This window comes from Tympanuchus pallidicinctus, unplaced genomic scaffold, assembly GCF_026119805.1.
Source record: "Tympanuchus pallidicinctus isolate F22 unplaced genomic scaffold, pur_lepc_1.0 scaffold16, whole genome shotgun sequence".
NCBI lineage: Eukaryota > Metazoa > Chordata > Aves > Galliformes > Phasianidae > Tympanuchus > Tympanuchus pallidicinctus.
Genome location: NW_026294679.1, coordinates 25,995,940 through 26,015,032, shown reverse-complemented (window position 1 = coordinate 26,015,032; position 19,093 = coordinate 25,995,940). Strand labels below are relative to the sequence as shown.

Genomic DNA, 19,093 nt, shown 5'->3' with positions numbered 1-19,093 from the left:
CCGTGTCACATTCCTCCCTGATCAAATTAAACTGTACCTGCTCCTATCTCCTCGTGCATCAGCATGACGACTGTTGAGCAAAGGGCGTCTTCGATTTTCGGTCTAAAAATAGGCGGCGCTTTACGGCCGCGCACACAGAGACTAATGCCGGCGCACCGGGTGAGCACAGCGCGTTACCGCACCGACCTCGGGGGACAGCCCGGCCCCCCACAGGGGGTTGCAGGGCAGCGGCAGGCCGAGTAGAAAACCGTCACCGCGCCCGTCAGCGCAGCCCTCGGGTCGAGGGCGGGCCGCGCGAACCACTTCGGCGCTCAGGCTCAGCCGGCACGGCGCGCATGCGCGGTGCCGCCGGGTTCCGGCGGCGGGAGGGGAGCGGAGGGGAGCGGCGCGAGGGGCGGGGCGGCGCGGCGCGCGGCCATTCGGGCCCGGCTCGCCGAGGGGACGTGCCGCCGCCGCGGCCGCCGCGATGGTGTCCTGGATGATCTCGCGGGCCGTCGTGTGAGTGCTGGGAGCGGGCGGCGCAGCGTGCGTCCGTCCCGTCCCATTCCGGGGCTTCCCGTGGAAGGGGGCGGCTGGAGGGAGGAGGAGGACCTCATCGGCCCCGGAGCGGGCTCGGGTGGGCCGGGGGCGGCTGGGAGCCGCGCGGGGCCGTCGCGGGGCCGCCGCGGCGCCGCCGCATTTTCCGCCGGCTCGGAGCGGCCGCGCCTCGCCACGCCGAACCCCTCCGCCTACAGAAACGCGGAGCACCGCTTCTGTCCGCGGCCCTCGGCGGAGCGAGGCGGAGGGAGTGGCGCGCGGCTGGAAGCAGCGGCGCATAGGGCCCCGGAGCTCTTCGCGGCGCGTGCGGGCCGCCCCTGGGGCCGGGAGCGGTCGGCCGTCACGGTGCGTGGTGAGCGCCGCTCGTAAATGGGTGCAAATGAAGCCGTGAAGGCGGGTTGGTAACTGTCGGCAGCGTGTGGCGGCTCTGTCTGTGCCGGCCCGGTATTTGCTGCGTTGCTCAAGTGGAGATTGTGCTGCGCGTGACTTCTTGCCGGTCTAACGAGCTGATCCTGCGTGCAGAGCGGTCCTGAGAGTGCCTGAGCGAGTGCCAGCGGGAGTGTGTGATCTGGAGCGGGGCTGATAAACAGGATTTCCTCAGTTTGTTGGTGATAAGCAGCTCCTTGAAGCTGCCTGGTGTCATTTCAGCTCGAGACTTGATGTGCTGTCAGATGTCTTCTTGTGCAAAGTATGTTTGTTGGCTGTGGTCTCAGCAACCTACACAAGCAATAGTCCCTCATCCTTCTCCTGTTCTGCCGCCCTCCATGAGACCTGTCAGATGACTAGAATGGCTAAACAGAGCCGGGTGTCACAGGGCTGGAAAAGAATGATGTTGGCTGTGGGAGGCATTGCTGCCTTTCTGTCAGCATGGTCTTCCCATGGGCAGTAGAAGGAAGATGCATACCCGTGTTTTCTGTAAGTCAAACTAGCTGTTGAACCAGTTTCTGCTTGGTCATATAGAAACGCCAAACAGAGAATTTTGCCTTTAACCATGTTTTAAACTGCACTGGTTGTAAAGGAAATATCAGCAGTGCTGGGCACCTCTATCTCGAATCACAAGGTTGTTGTTAAGTTGCTTGTGCTGGTTTCTCCTCCTCTTCCCTCCCCTTTGAAATTAGCTACTAAACAGTGTGCTTGCATTTTGAGGATTAAGTCATCTGTGGGTCTGACCAATATCACAGGCATTTAAGGTGATAGCTGCTCCAGTGCACGGTTCTATTGCAATAAAGGATAGTGCATTACTCAGTTTAGTTTTCTGCCTCCTGTTGCTGACTCACTTCCATGTGCTCATTATTTTTTGCTAAAAAGGGAGTCTTTGATACTATTTATGAATCCTCTTCACCTTCTTGTGTTCTTGTTTCCCAGCTGTGGGACTTAAACCTTGCCAGTGCTCAGATTCCTGGGTAGGAAGTTCAGTGCATTCAGAATACTTGCATAGCTTGGAAACTATTGTTTAACTTAATAAAGTAAAAATCACATAGAAAGGAAAGGTGAGAGGTAGCATGGAGATAGACATGGTATGATGTAAGATGTTTTTAATCAAGTAGTCTTCAGACTGTCCTCCTTGCCCTCTTTTTCTCAGTATTCGTTATACCGTCTTCCTTTTCTTGATTTATTTTGCTTCCTGATATCTTTCCAGACTATTCCAGTGGCTATTTCTCTAACTTGTGCATCATCAGTTGGTTAGAAGTATGCTACCTTTTCAAGAAAGCCTGTAAGGAAGATGAAAGTACTCTTAACCAGTACATAGGTGCTAAGATCTGAGGTTTTCTCCTATTTACCATATCAGTTTTTGTTTGATGTCTTTATTTTGTACGTGAGAGCCATACAGACTCTGTGCTGTCCTTAGCAAGTCCAAAAAGCTCTGTTATCCTCTTTCAGGAAGATGTGTTTCTTCACGAGTGACTGGAAGGAACAACAGTTGGTCTAGCTGCAACACAGTCCTCCTCTTCTGACTGACCTTCTCTTTTTCAAAGTAAAAAAAAAAAAAAAAAAAAAAGCCAGCAAAATATGCATTTGTAGGTGTGTTGCAGTGCCCTCTGAATTTTCATGCAGAGGACTTGTCCTGACGTGCACTTCCCAAGCAAACTAACTTCTGATTCAGTCTGAGAACTTGTAATTTGGAGTTCATCAGCTAAAAATAATTTGGTTAAAGCTTGAAGGAACTTGGGAATGGAGGTAGTAGAGAATTAGAATTCTTAATTGCATGCGAATTGGCCTTTATACTCATCATCAGGGAGTGGTTAAAACTCACTGCTTTGCGTTCTTTGGCAAAACTTTGCTTTAATGAATAGTTTTGCTTTCTTTCTTTCAATACCTCAGCATACAGACTTGTGAAATACATTGTACCAGTTGTGTATCTTCTTTTCTGTTGAGAAGCGGAAGATTTGAAGCACATAATTAGAATGCCTTTTCATTTTAAGGTTTATGGGGTGCTGTTTAAAGTAACTATAGGTTGTTAGTAATTCCACTCTGGCTATTGCAACAGTTTTAAGAATGATTACTGCAACATTTTTCCTTCTTTGCACTTCCAAAAAGCCAATAAAAAAGGTTGCAGTCTCAGAAATCTTTTTAAGTACTCAGTCTCTAGTGGTGAGAATTCTTATATTTGTGTCTGGCTGTCTTGTTATCTTGTAGCCTGTATCTGACTAATCTGCTTTGGTTGCTTGTTCTTCTCATTTATGGGGTCTGAGCAATTGTGTACACATCAGTTGCTGAGACACTGTATTTAGTAGTAAACACACTGAGTACTTGTCAGTCACAGCCTGGTATGGATGAGATCAGACTATTCTCTTGTGCCAAGCAAAGATGTGCATCCTAAATAAAAAGGAGATGGCCATTTTGTTCTTGCAATCTGTTAAAGCAGACTGTCTGCTGTAATCTGTTAACTTTTCCCCCTTCCTCACGTAAAAATGGAAGCTGCCCCATCTGTGTTGCTTTGCATGCTCACTCGACCCCTGTATCTAAGCATGTTTTCCTTCCAGTAAGGTTGTTTGAAAGTCTCAGCTGTTGGAAGGGTGAGCTGCAGGAGAAAGTATTTTTCTGAGGTATCTGGTTTTTTTTTTTTTTTCTGCCTATACCTGTTCCCCACTCCCATCTTAGAGCCTTGCAAAGAACAAGGGTGCATGAATAAAACTTTCAGCAAGTGTTCCATAGCTGTGGGGCTAGGCTATCGCTTTGTCCAGTGAAGCTGGACAAGAACTGTCTGGGGTACATCGGATCTGACCTGGAGATGGGGATTAGCATTAGTCTTTCATCTTTTGCTGCTTTATGCATTAGAACTGTTTGTTTCCTTACAGTTCCATGTAAGCATGTACACTTTGTGAGCCTGGATTATATCTGCTTTTGAATTATAAAGGTTTTTATTAAAAACGAGTACAAAAAAACTTTTGTTCTTGTTTGCTGATCAAAACACTGTCAAGCATGTTTCTTGAAACAGCCACTGTTTGTTAGGTAGAATTGAGTGTAACAATACTGCTGATGTGGTGTGTGGAAGTAATAGCTGTATGCAGCCTGACCTTCAAGTCAGAATGGCCCTTTGTGGGGGAGTTCCTTCAGGTCTTTGTAGCCTTCTCTTGTTGTGGTTGGATGCTTCCAGCTGAAGCCTGAAGAATGTTGAGTGCTGTCGGATCCAGAATGTGCTTCCATTGTAAAGACCCATAAATTGCAGCTGCACCTGTGGGGGAGAGGAGACGGTGTCCCGGTGAGTGAGATGGAGAGATGCGCTGGAATAGCTGTCTCCCCACAGAACTGAAGAGAGTCAGCCATCATGTGTCAATTATCCTTGACATCTGATGCTCTTCTTAAGCATCTAACTGGCATGTTGCTGGGAGCAGCCATCCTTTCACCCTTCCCCAGTCCTCAGCTTTCCAGAGGGGCCCCAAGCTGTTCGGCCACAGCACAATTCAGGTTGTTTTGTCAGCTGAAGCGTGCTTTAGAGAGGATCATTTTGGCTTAGTTCCAGCGACGTGCACCAGCTCTTGCTTCTGTCATGTAGTTGCTATGTGTCGTGTAAATGCTATGCTGAGAATTAAAAGTTGCAGGAAGAAAATGGCACTGGTTTAGGTGTCAGCATATTGCCAGGCAGGGTTAAAGCATGCTCTGTGTTCACATCCTTCACTTACGTGTTGCTGCTTATTGCTTCTTGTGGTGAGTCTAGTTACAGTAGTAGTGGTGCAGCTGCTCTCATTAAACAAGGCCTCCCAATTTTTAAAGGCTCTTAAGTTTTGTAATTGGGAATCTGTAACTATATATACGTCAAGGGACTAAGTATATTGTCCTGTCTATTGAAGGCTTAAAGTCATTTACATAATTGAGCAATGAAATCATTAAAACACTTCTATCCGTGGTTCAGCTTTGCAGTTAGGTAACCCATATGTTCAGTAAAAAGCGTCTGCTGGCTAAGCTTGACTTGCAACACTTACTCTGAGCTCCTACAGTGCAGGATGACTGGATCTGGCAGAGTCAGAAATGAGCGTGCCCACTGCCTGCCTGACACGCCTCTCCTTGTGTCAATGTTTGCTATGCAGTCCAGCTGCTCTTTTCTTTCCCGTGTTGATGGCATTCTGCAGATGCAGAGCATGCGTGGTCCACACTCGTAGCCCAGGGCGGTCTGGTGAACTAAAGCTCTGAAACAGATGGAGCACAACCAGGGGCGTACTGGGGAGTCTGACATTCTTACTTAATTGTCTTGGCGTGTGCTGTGTTACAAAACGTGCTGAAATCCACATCTGTGTTCTATGTGCTGTAGATAAAGGAATACCAAGAACTGCGTGCTCTGGCACAGGAGGACACTTCTGATTAAATGAACAACATCTACTGTCATACATTCTGCAAACCAACTTCTGCTTTGTCAGAGTGTATCTCAGCATCTCAAGATGTGATCAGTATAGATGTGACTTTGTACTGTAACCAGTCGTTGGTTATTTTGTATGTAGAGCCATGTCCTGATAGGCACTTATGAGGACATCTCTGGGGAAAGTCCCAAATGGAATCCTGATATCTAAATAAAATAAAACCTGCTTTGGCTTAGTGCTTTTAGCCTTTGTAAGAAAATCTTAAATATATATATATATATATATAATATAATATAATATAATAAAAATTAAAACCACGACATGCAAAAATCTCTCTTCTGGTCTTTAATGTGCAAAGCAGCTTTTCCTGGGATTATTTGTCGTCTTTGTTCTGTTTTTGAAACTTCAAAACATGCATTATTGAATGGAAGTACCTTCTTTAGCCCATCTCGGTAGTTAGAAAACAAAAAGCAGAAAACCATATGATCTTTGTGTTGTGGATCTCTCGCATTTTAATGGCTTGCCTGATTAGGTTATAGTAATTGACTGCAGAACAAATGAGGCGAGTTATAAAAGGATGTAGGTAGGAAAGTTTGACTGCCGTGCTTCTGCTGATCAGTGTGGCTTTAAACATGGTAACCAATGTGCTGACATGCTTTAACACAACAGTTGTAACTCGGAGGCTAGCTGCATTCCAAGCCTCACATAGTTCCTAGTGCAGTTTGTCACTGACAAAATAATGGGGTGGGACTTAGTTTCCTGTGTGCTCTATGGCACTCTGCAAACATTGATGTGGATGTAGGTTTACTTACAAGAATGTTTTTCCTGTGTTATCATCTTGAAAATATTGTTCAATGTCCCAAAGACTGCTGGAACTTGTATTTGATGCTCAAAACCAGCATGGTGCAACTTCTTTCAAAACCTTTAACTCGGTGTAAAAATGTAAGGATCTGCAAAAGACAGAACTTTTCCTGAAGTGAGAATTCTGACATAATGTTTTGCTTTCTTTTGCTAATAAAGCTGTTGGGACTTGCATTGCTGGACAGGGAACACTGGAAAACAGTCTGTCCTTGTGTCTTCCAGCTGCAGTCTGGTTTTCTTATTTCCTCTTCCCAACTCCCTTCTCAGAACACTGATCAAAAGCACAGAAAGGAGAATAATGAAAGCGCTCTCTAGCTTAGGGAGATCTTGATTACTTTTGGTAATGTCATTACCTTAAGCTCTAATTGTTTAAGAAAAACAAATTGTTACTATGCTCTTATTACTCACCTTTATCTGCTAACTTTCCTTCCACACTAGGGCTCTGTTTTGGAGCACACGGTTTCCCTTATGTTTAAAAGCAAGCTAAGTGCTACTCAAACATATTTACAAGTAGGTTGCTTTAGAAGCCATCGATGGAGCTGACTTGTTCACATTTTTCAGCAGTGAAAAGCTGAAGGTTCGTGTAGAATACATTATGTCCATAGAAACACATATTTTTAGTGACTGCTTTAGCTGTTATTAGCTTACTGTAGATGCAGTTTAAACAGCATTGGTTTCACAATTCAACATATAGAATTATCCCTGGAAGCTGTTTCTCAATAATAATAATAATAGCCTTGAAGACCTGGGACTTGCCCCAGCAGCACCTCGTATTTGTGTGCGTGCACAAGTGGTTGGGCAGCAGCCGCTTCCACCCTCTCTGTCCTCTCCTGCTTTATTGAATGAATCTCTGAAGAATGAGGTTCAGAAGGGAGGGAAGTTGCTTCTCAGCATGGCATTTCTGAAGTTAAGTTATGAAGAGGGCTGCAGTTTATTAGAGATTCAGCGTACTGTCAGTTCTTGACTTGGTGTCTAGCACTGTACTCAGAGCTTTTCTAAGCACAAGCTGTAATTGAGGAAATGTGTGTACTTTGGAATGTCAAGTCCAGATGTTATCTCAGTGGTATCTGCCAAATACAAATTTCATAGAAGAATCCTTTTCCTATGTACAATGGGGAAGTTTGTTTTTTTTTTTTTTTTAATGCTCTAAGAGGCTTTAAAAATGTCCTTTTGGGTCTTTATCGTTAGCAAAGCTGTTTGGAAGTCAGAAACCTTAAGGCAAAAATTGAGATGTAAGTAGCTTGTGATGACCAAAAGCAAAAAATAGTCACATGAGGAAGAAACAAGGCTTTTTTGTATTTCAGTAGCTGGTGTTGTGTGGCTGCAGAGGCTGCATCACTTTTCTTTGCTGAAGTTTTTTTTTTTTTTTTAGGGTTTTCTTAGTAGAAGTTTGGCCTTTAGGCTGTTCTGCATCAGCCTCCATAGGTTATAAGATGTACAGTGATTAAACTTGAGCTTTCTGAGCCTTTAAGTTATGAACCATGCTTTCCTATTTAAAGCCAAGCAACCAGACTCAGTATGGCTACATGCGGTCTGGTTTGTCTTTCATTTCTATGTGGCTTAGAAATAAAATGCGGTTTATCTTGAAAAAAACTAGAAGGAATTCTTAGTCGGGACCTCTCCTATTGTAAATGTTAGCTTCTTATAACTGGTAATTCTGATGTTGGTTGTGCTCCAGAAATGCTGACAGAAGACATTCCGCTGCAGCAGAAATCTGTGGCTGATGTGTAGTTCTAAACGCAGTGAGATTCTCCAAAGTTTCTAGCTGACCAACATCAGGTGAAAAGCAAAGGTTGTTTTTTTTTTTCTTGTTTGTTTGTTTTTTCTTTTTTTTAAACTATGTATCATCCTGTTTTATTGGAGGGATTGTGCCTAGGCTGCAGGTGATGTTGAGGCAGAGGCCAGGAGGGCAAAACTCCAGTGCGGTGGGTAGTTTCAAGCCAGTTTACAAAGCTGAAGAAAGCTCTAGGTTCCACAGATAGTAAGAATGAACATAACTTCAGGAGGACATTGAATGTTTTTCCCCTAATATTGGCAGTAATATTGGAGGCACTGTGTTGCTGGACTTCTGTAGCTGACGTTGGATGTTAAGGCATGTTTTTCCTTATGCAGCTCCTGAGGTGATGGATAAAAGATGCTTGAACACTTCAGTACAAAGAATTTTTCCTCATCTGGTGCGGCTGAGTCTGGAACGCACGCACTATGTAATATCGCACGGGATTTATGTGATGGCTTCCACAGCTTGATCTTGAAGATAACATAACTTGGGGTAAAGAAACCCAAGTTAAAGCTTTAAGAACAACTCCAGATGACCAAAAATGTCTTTATCCCAGCACTCAGAAAGAACTGCCATAAAGTAGTGAATGATCTTGCTTTGGATCTTAAATATGTTATGGAGTGAGGCTGCTTTAAACATTCAATAGAGTTGCTGTAAAGATAAAGGGTTTTTTTGATTGCTTTGTTTTCATTCTTCCTGAGTTTTCCTGGTTGTATTTTTCACAGCATTTGCTTTTGTTTCTGTCAACTGCAGAACTTTGTTCCTTGCCTTAGCGTGGCTCTGTTCAGCTGCGATGTCTCACTGTGTCAGTTACCACTTTGTACTGGCTAGAAGAACATCTTCATTATGCAAACCTGAATGTTGTCTGGTCATTATGCCAGCGTGAGGATCTTTGAGATCTCTAAGATCTGAAATTTAAGAGCATTAAATGAGTTTAAAAACTTGCAGTTGGCAGTGCTGAGGTGATAGTATTTGTTTTATTCTTCTGATACTTGCCTTGCCTCTCCAAACATCTGACTGTTTTTGCATTTTTCATTAACTTCTGTTGCATGAAACCTCTGAAAAGAAGTCGCTACTGACTTGATGTGAATTGGTTCAAGTTACTGTAATGAACAATTTTTCAGTGCGCAAATTAAATTGAAATGGAAGGTGTTTGCAAGGTCTGGCCTCAATATAAAGGACTTAATGCTCTTACACATAAATTAAGTCCTATTTAAATTGTAGGAGCCTTGAATAATATTTTGAAGACACTGAGTAAAGCTAATATTAACAAGAAGGTAAATGGGAGAGCCAGGTAGTTGTTCTTGACTTCAAATTACCAGAGTCAGGAAGTTAAATGTTAAAAGCATATATAATTTTAAAGTTCTTGATTAAAATTGAATGCCTCACTTTGGAATTTGAGGTATTTGTGTTAGTTCTGTTCAACATTTCATTTGCATGAAACTAGTGATGTGTCTTAGGAGCTCATCAGAAGTATTCTAAACTGACAGGATCACATTGCTGGTGAAAACAGTATGATCCTCCAATGGTAGTAAAAATGTAAAGAACTGTTTCAAAAGCTAGTGAGCTCGTTTGCTTGTTTCTTTGTCAACTTTGCCATGATTATATAAACTCTTTTAAAATATACTCTTGTAAATTAGATCTTATGTTGCATGTTTCTTTGTACATCTGTGTAGGCATCAGCTTTCCTCGCTGAACCTCAAAATATTTGCAGTCTCAATTGTTTTCTTGTTCATCTGCTCTATGGAATAAGCTTATTGAGACATGTGCTAAACATATAAAATACTTGTTGAAAACTTGAGTGTTTGATTTTTTATTTATTTATTTATTTTTTTCTATTTTCTTGTATGAAGAAAATAAACAAGCAACCAAAAAAGCAACAAAATGAATCAGATCAACTGGTCTCTTCTGACACCTTCAATCCATCCATCAGTCCTTGCTGATCATGTAAAGAAAAGCATGGTTTGGTTCAAGGACTTGCTCTTTGACCAGAGGCATGCCAGGTTCTCAAGGGCTGTATGAGAAGTAGATGTAACCATTGATAATTGTTGGTTGGTTCTTGGTGTTCGGTCACGTTCCTGTCTAATGCTGCAGGTGGCCATGAATACTGGACTTCCAGTGGCAAATAGTCATAGCAATGGGAGACTTCAGAGTGTATTAAGGTAGATATGAAGGAAGGTAGTTTATCTGAATTTTGAGTAAGTGTGAGCAGCCTTGGAAATTGGTACTTCTCCAGCAGGGATGAAATTCTGCTCTTGAATGAAGACTTAAGTGAAAGATTTTACAGATTACCACTTGGTGTTGAAGGCCTTCAGTGTTGACTCTTTATCATGTGGAGATTCTAGAGATGAATCACGTGGGAATGTTAGAAGAATCTTGTTTTGGTTGCTTGGAAGCTATGAAATCACCTGCTGACTGTTGTGTATACGTGGCTGATTTTAGTATGTAAACAGGAAACAGTGTGAGGATATTCACGACACTTATTACAGTAGAAGTCAAGCACGTGTTACATCCACTAATAGGCATGCAGAGAATGGCTAACACTTATGTAACAATTTCTATTCCTACTGCATTTTCTGTGTGCTTTCCAATACTAGTTTGTTAGAATTTTCCATACTGCTGTCTTTTTTTTTTTTTTTTTTTTTTTGACTGTTTTGAGGAGGATTTGAGAGGTTTCTTTTCAGCGGTGATGGTATCTCCAGGCTTATACCTGTGACAAGAGGTGAGTTGCTTTATAGGGTTTACATACAAGTAATGCCCTTAGAAAAGAGAAATCCTGAGAGAGCTGTGTTAAACTTGTAGTGATGCAGCTTCTTCATGTTACAGGGTCCATGATGACCTGGTAAAAGAGCGTAGCTTTGCTTTGGGAGTTTGGTACAGCGTTCATACCTCCAAAGGGCCTTAAGAGAAGGCTGATACGATGAATATACAGCATGTTCATTGCTGAGAGTGGGACTTGGGGCACTTGCATCTGGGTGCGTTGCTGGCTGGCTGAACAGGCCCAGTAGGCTGCAAACTGTATGTAGGCTGAGCTGGAAATTCAAAGTTGATTCATCCTGAAGGAGGTAGCTTATCTAATGTGTGTGTGGGTATGGAATTAACTGTTGATTAAGACTTCTCTGATTGTATATTGTTGTCTAGAGCTTTGTAGTAGCAAACAGAATGAGTAACAGGCAACCTAGAAGATACTGTGAGAATTTCTAGTGCTTTCAACTATGGTAATTCTTAAAAGAGTGTATTAAAATTATATTTAATAATGGCATAGAAGAGCAAGTCTTCATTTTGGACTTGAAAAGAAATTTCCCTGCATAACGAACAAGTTAATTAAAGATAGTAGTACTTTCTTGGCATCTAAGTCTTGTTCTCTCAGAGAGAAAGCTGGCAAGCCCATGCTAATAGGCAATCGATCTTACTGGTGTATCTTGGCCATGAGTGAGATTCCAGTATAGAACATCCTTTATGGGAGATGTTTTTTTCTAATATATATTTATGCTTTGTCTTCTTTCAGATTTCTTGCAATTATTATTATACATAGGAGCATGTTTGCATGAGGACAGAGAGGTGGGGGGGGAGGGGAGGAACAAAAGTAGAACTCAACTTGGTGGGAAATTCAAGAGTTTATCCTTATGTCCCCTGTCCCATTTTTGTCTAAGCCTGTTTTTTATAATTGCTTGGATACATACTCTTTAAATGTAGATTATTATGGCTTGTGTTGCATATCTGAATGTTGACCAATAGCAAAATGCAACTAAGTTTAGTATAGTGCCTTTCAAAAACACTCAGGATAAAAACGTTTGGCCGAGCTTTTGTTTGTGTGAACACAAAAAGCTAAGGTAGCAGCTGGCTTAGTGTGGGAGTTGGTGCCAGGCTGTAATCCTCAGGGTGGGGGGTGCCAGTGAGGTGTGACTCAAGGTCTTACTTTCCCTTCAGTTGTAGGTTTTTTTTTTTCCCCTTTAACAGGGTTCTTACAGGCACTCATTACGCTTTATGTTGATCATGAGTATACCACACAGATGTTTAACAGGTACAACTTACTTCAGAGCTTATCTTTTACGCACTACAGCCCCCCTCCCCCACTCCGAGAAGATGAGTCCTTTTTACAGGGCAGACTTGTAAGTACATGAATAACACATAGTTTGAGCAAGTGAGTTATTGCTTTTCCAGTGTGTGCTGATCAAACCCTAGAGATATTTGTTAATGGGTATGACCATATATTTCTTTTTAAGTCCAAAACCAGCCAGCCAAAACCATTCTTCAGACTAAATTTCATTCTGCTGTTTAGTTTCCACTAGCAAGCTTCCCTTTCAAAAGGAATCTTGCTTAAGCTAAACTATGTAAACAAGACCCGAAACAGTAATTGTAAGTAGTGCTTACTATATACAAGTTTATGCACAGATATTGCAGTATAGTTATGGCTTTGATAACACACGCACACACACACACACACAACTAGAAGTCATCTGTATTACCTCTAGCAGGTATTTCCATGTATTACCTGCTCTTACAAAGCTTGTGTGTGAAGGGAATGGAAGATACTCCTGTTGTAAATTACAGTGGAAGACTGCTATTGGGATGGAACCTGGATGAAGTCAGCAAAGTAAGAAAGTGTGTCAGGTATTCATATTCACTTCCATGACTTTGTGCAGACAGGGTAGATTTGTTTCTTTGTTCTACAACCTGACAAATGCTGTCAAGTGATTGCTCAGGGTGTTGCTGCATATTAGTAATGTAAATGCACACATTAACGAATGTTTGGCTCCCTATCAGTCTATGCCAAGTCTGTCAACCTGTCAGTGGGTGGGCAAATTGCTCTCATCTGTTATCAAACTTGTTAGGGCAAGCATAGCAAATGACATTGTCTCCAGAGTGTCTTAGATTGACTGAGTGTCCTGAACAGCTTGTACTATCAGAGAATACTTGTGGCTTTTGTCTCTGCATTTCAGAGAAACAAAAGAATAAAATTCCAGACACCCTCCAGTGCTTCTGGCAATTCTTTGGCAATGCCACTAGACTGAGGTTGTAAATATGCTGTTGGTTTAATGGCTTTGTGTTTTGGGAGTGTCGGTGCAAGCTGTACTTCTGAGAGACTTGAGAGACTTCCATAGCATTGTATAAATATGGAATATGTCTAAAAATAGTTATTTGCGTTATATTCAAACCTGAAAACATGAGTATTGTTTACTGGCTGAACGTGTTCTGTGGCCAATATCTCATTAATTGGTCAGATGTGAGTTCTGCTGCTTCCCTTCAGAAATTTCTGTTTCTAATAGTTGTGTGTGGTAATGCTATTTAAAGTGTAGGACTGTTGATTATGTGACAATACATGTCATGTGTGTTTTAACAGTTATATTGATACACAAATGCATTGTTCTGGGTTTTCGAGGCTTTGCTGGTCCTTTTTGGATTGGTGGTTTTTTTTCTAGTTTGTGTTTTGATTTCCATCTCGTAATATGTTTAAGAAAGATCTCTCTTGGAGTGAGCAGAATGTCCATGGAGGAGGTGGCTGTACCGAAGGAGGAGTGCTGCACTAACTGCTGAGTGCAGCTGGGAAACAGCAAGAGTTAGGTGTACGATTGGCAGAGAAATCACATTGGTAAGCAGGATTACCCCTAGATCTATTGGAGAAATAAAGCAAATGACATCACGTTCGGCTGAAATCTGTTTCCATCTGTGGAAGCTGGCTTTGTTCTTGTCTGCTACATTAGTGCAGTGTGCTAATGTATGCCATGAAGTACAAAGTAGGTTTTAAAAATAACACTCAATCTTTTATGTTTGAAAAGCTTTGGGCTAGTCACTGCAACCTTCAAATGCATTGTATAGTTACTGTAAAAATAGCAGCGGAAGAATGTGCTTTATAATGTGTGACAGTAGGTACTGCTAACAACTCTGAGGTGTTTGGGGTGTTGGTGTGAACAGGAAATGCTCTGCTGTCAGTGTAGCTTTGTCAGTAGTGTGGATTGTACCCAGCTCCCTTCTGCCATTCTGCAGATCTCTGCCTCTGTCTTCAGTCAGCTGCAGTGAGCAGCCTTACCCTTGGCTCTGCGCTAATCTGTGATTTATAGAGTGAGGGCAAAGCTTAATTTACTGGAATAAAGATCTGCTAGTTGGGTAAAACAAGCTGTCTTGGTCACATCTGTGTGCTGGGTGCCATTCTGTTTTTCACTGGAGGTGTTCTGTAGCTGAGCTTTGTGATCTTCTTACTGCTACTTCAAGAACAGTTGATCCCAAAGCAGTGCTCTCAAAAAGAAGTTACGTTATATCAGATGATCTAACAAACTTTTGAGGATGTTACGATTGGAAAAAGTTGCTGTTTGAATTTAAAGCTAAGCTTTTAAAATAACAGCAGTGTTAATTGACAGTAGATTAAATGGAAAACTGCAGATCAAAGGTCTATTCAGTAAAAGATGGAGTCTGTTTCTCTTTTGTATACTTTGCAGGAAGAAACTTGCATGTACAGTCTGCAAACAGCCATATGAATAGCTTTGGACTATTTTTGACAATTGTGAGGTGCTTCAGTGACCAGTAACCACTGGCATGTAATTATGAAGCCACCTGACAGTTAGCAGTGGTTATGATGTTCACAGACCCCTTTTGTGTCCTTACTGTTCGAAGAAATTTCCATGCTTATGAAGTCACAGTTACAATTATTGGATTAATGAGGCTTTCCTTTATCAGGAGTGTTCAATGGTTCTAGTCTCAGCCTTAAGGAGCAGGAAAGGTGAGCACCATCGGAGCTGATGGGTTGCTGAATGGAGTATTCCACAGGGACAAAGAAGAGAGAAAGAGCTCTCCTCTGCAGGAGTTGGTCCAAATGAAGGGTGTCAGGTCTAGTATTCCTTCTGTTTCCACATCTCGTGTTGGAGTACACCAAGGATTTTTTGAACCGATGTTGTCAGGATCTTCTCTTAGTCAGAAGGAAAAAAAAAAAAACAAAAAACGTTTAGGGTGTTTTGACCCAAAATCAAGTGCATCAAACTCCCAACCATGTGCCCTGTATATTGGGAAAGCTGTGGCAGTCTTTGCTGTTAGTGTGCTGAAGAAGGTAAAGGCTTCGGGGCCTTTTCCATTTAAAAAACTAACAAACAAACAAACAATCATGAGCTGCTACTTTTTGTTTTGTACTCCTAGTATTACCAGTTATTTAAAGCTACAATATTTTTTATAATTTATAATTTACATATTAGTTCATATTAGTTGATTATTTACTTTGGTAGATATTGACCATTTGAAGGTAAAATGTACGTCACTCAGACGGGCCCTTTAAGATACTATGTGATGCGCGTCTTTCTTTGCATGGCTTTAAGAAGTTTAAGTTCTGAGCTTGCTTAGGAGCTGGCTGGGTATCCCTGGAAGGGTGAATTTCTCCCACACGTAACCATCCTCAGCAATTGGTAAGCAGTGTTGCAGTGGTGTTGCAGACTTTGCTGTAGCTGCTTTAGGCGGTTGGTAGTAAGGGTGGGCAGGTGCCTGGCTTTGCACAGCGTGATAAGTGGGTGAAAGAGAGTGCAGAGCTCTTTCAAGGAGATGGCAACTCCTGCTGTTCAATTTATCATAAAGAACAGTTCCTCCAGTTTGTGGGCAATATTTTTAGTAAAACCACTGTGTAATAACAAACTTCTGTTACAGCAGATCTTTTCTTCTGATCCTGCTCTCACCGTGGTTGGATAGCACCCTTTCACTCTGCTGTGCGCTCTGAGGAACTTTAGTAGAAACTGGCTGTCTAAGCAAAACTGAATTAATTCCCACTTGTCTGTATGTCCACATGTTGGTTTTGAAAAGTTCTAGCAAAACAAACTCAAATAGCAGAACTCATTTTGTTACAAGTGCTTTTTTATTCTTACATATTGCAGGACTCCCTTCAAGCAAACTGTAGCACTGTTCTTGGTTGTTTTTTTTTGTTTGTTTGTTTGTTTCAAACCAGAGAATGTTAATAAGTTAGTTGGATTGCTCTGATGATGTATTGTTACTGCTTTGTTGTATATGGTACAACTAATTCTGAAAACTCTTCTTATTTTCTGATAGGCTGGTGTTCGGGATGCTGTATCCTGCATATTACTCGTACAAAGCTGTGAAGACAAAAAATGTGAAGGAATATGTAAGTCACGCTGCTTTTAATTGTTTAATTAATTAGATGCCTATGCTGAGATAAAACAGAGACATTTTCATTACGTAGTGCAATAAATTATATGGAAGTTTGGTTTGATCATATTGGCAGTAGATATAAAACCTGTGTGAATGTAGTGGCAGTGCTGTGTTTTTTGTTTTGAACGATAAAGCTTAGATTCTGAAACTTTTCATATTGGAATGTATCCAACATACTGTGCTGCCTAAAGAACAGGAGGATTTTAAAATATAAGATTTATGTTAGCTGTATTTCAGTTAAGTACCTGAAATAATGCAATTCTGGACAGAGAGGAGGGAAGGAAGTTTCTGAATTCTGCCAACACCTCTGGGTAAGCTGTGACAGATTTACTTCTTGGTGACCATGTCAGTAGTAGTAGTAGTGGTTTAACTGTTGCACGGAGATCAAGAGGATATTCAACCCGAGAAAAGGGATAGCTCTTCAAAGATGAGGACAAATGTAACCAGAGAGGGAGAAGATCTGATTAAGATGGTGAAGAAGAGCAAAGCAAGCCAACATAACCCAAACTATGATTCTATAGGGAAAGACATTTATGCGGTTCAGAATCCATCTGTTTATGTTTCAAAGTGAACAGTGTTAATTATTGTAAAAATGACATGCAGTTGTGAGAAGCTTTGGTCTCTGAATTACTTGCCTATTTTAGGAGACAACCAAACTTGATTTTAGCAACTCACTTATTGCACTTCAACTTGGCTCCTTGACTTAGGATAGTCAGTGCTGTTGGCATTTTAATTTGGCAGTTGTAGCTGTGACTTAATGCTGCTGTCTGGGTGTTTAATGGTGCTGCTCTGTACTTTGCTGCAGCATCAGAATGTAGTAGCTGTTGTTCCTCCTCTTGTATGTCTTCCATTTAGCTTGGTTGCATCATCAAGGCTTCAAAGTGGACCTTGTGTTCATACTTCTAATCAGCTTATACACGGAAACCACACCTTATTTGTGCATATAGAGCTAATGCCTGCCACAGGTGAGCTTCTAGGAGGAAAAATTGTCAAAAGAAATGGAACTCTGTACTGTTCTTTCTTTACCTGTCAGGAAGTACATAATGCAAAGAACATAAATCCAGTTTTCCTCCTTGCTCTCTCAAAAGGCATCTATAGTGTTAATAGAGGATGGCAGTTGCCAATTCTAATGCAAGAAATAATCTTAAGAAGTGATTAAGTGTATGTTTTCTAAAAAAAAATTAAAAAATGAAGAAATACTATGACACTAAGATTCTCGCTCAATTGTCCAAGTAGCAGAGGCTTTTCTTTTTTGAGATGCCTGTCACACCAGACCTTTAGTAGAGCCTCGAATTGTAATGTTTCCAATTGTTTCAAATTTTATTCAATCTGGTTTTTGAATCAGCTGTGGACTTTGACCAGTGTCTGCATCTGCAGGTGCATCCACAATGTTCCCCAGACTGAGATGAATAAGAAACATCACATTGTTTCTAAGCCTTCTTTAATTTTTCAGTGCAGCTCTAAGACTTTTTCACAGCTAGGGAATGACAGTGATTCCTCAGTGAGTTACCACAGCATTGCAAGTTGGGATAAATGTCCTGATAGATCTTGGGAATGATCCATGTTTCATCTTCCCATCTGGGTCATTTTCTTCAGAGAGAGTGTAGGTTATCGCAGCGTTCCACGTGGCCAGCTCTGCTGCCAGTCATGTTATGGCCCAAGCCCAGCTTCCTTACCAGGGCTATGTGTGGCTCAGGACCATCTGTTTCTGTTTACAGGATTTCAGGAGCTTCATACCAGTGACATTTTGGACATAGCCACTGCTTCTGCCAGGTTTTTGGTTTTGTTTTGTTGTTTTCTTTAATGGTATCTTGACATACTGTGTAGGCCAGGATGCTGCAAAATGTGCACAGATAATTTCTGAAGAAGTGACGGGTTATTGCTTCTGTTTTTGATAATGTAAGGCATGCGTGGACTTTAGGTTCTAGAAATTAAGATCTTTTCCTTTGAGGAGAATTATTTGTTCTTTTAATTACCCTGGTTTAATGGAATGATTGAAGATCTTTCAGGAGTTTTTCAGTTTTTTAGAAGTCTGAACAACCAGACTTCTCAACTTGGCTTCAAAATTCTGACTTGAAAGGCTGTGTGTGTTTCAGCTGAAGCCAACAAAAATGAGCTTAACACTCAGAAGAAAGAAAAGCCTGACAAAATAAATCTGCAGTTGCCCTTTTAACATAAAAAGCAAAACCCAATCAAAGCTTCTGAAGCTTTTATCTTGAAAAGTTGAGTTGGTAATGGTCTGTAGGGCAGCATCAAAATATTGAATATCACCTTTTGTTTTTCCTTATGTTTCTGGTATGGAAGCCATTGAATTGCATGGGTTCACTCATCAGGGATATTTTTCGTACCCAGTGCATTAGTTCAGTTGGGATATAATTTGACCTCCTTGAGAATCTTTGCCCTAGCAGCAGCAGGACTCCTGGCAGATGTCATGTCCCCTTCTGCGGAGCGCTCGCTTTTCTTCACAGCATCTGGAGAGAAACTCACCTCCTAATGTCCCTAATTGGATAAATAGATGTTGATTAAATAATGAATAGCCTGGGAAAAATATGTGGGAAAAAGTCAGTACTGAGTGGCATTTTAAACATGCAAAATTGGAGCAAGGGTAGATGTTAACTTTATTTTTATTCAGGTGTTGACTCTGGTTCATGGAAGGGTCACCAGTCTAAATGTCACATGGCCTGTCAGAGATGACTTCAGCTGTTGTGTACGTTTGTCTTAGCTTAGTCAAGCCTGAAATATTTAAATCCTCTGAGAGACTGAAGTGTCATCACATGACTGAGTTTCTTTTCAAACTGAAATGCAGAAAAGTATTTAAGATAAATAGGTCTCATGACAAAGGAAGAAGTTTCAAAGTTTAATGCACAGTTATGGAAAAGGCAGCAGCATAGCGTGAGGTTTTAAGACTTACTGAAGTCCACTTCAAAAAAAATGTATAGATCAAATCTGAGCCACATGCTTTGTGGGAAACTATGTATAC

At 41.5% G+C, this 19,093-nt stretch overlaps 1 protein-coding gene across 1 annotated transcript in view; it reads left to right on the top strand.

The window, feature by feature from the left end:
* The first annotated feature begins 400 nt into the window (after positions 1-400).
* REEP3 (receptor accessory protein 3) overlaps positions 401-19,093 on the top strand; it is a 37,379-nt gene continuing 18,686 nt past the window's right edge. Inside the window, exons 1-2 of the mRNA XM_052678057.1 lie at positions 401-498; positions 15,994-16,066. Of these exons, the coding sequence (XP_052534017.1) occupies positions 467-498; positions 15,994-16,066 (105 nt within the window). The 5' untranslated portion in view covers positions 401-466. The remainder of the gene's footprint in view (positions 499-15,993; positions 16,067-19,093) is intronic.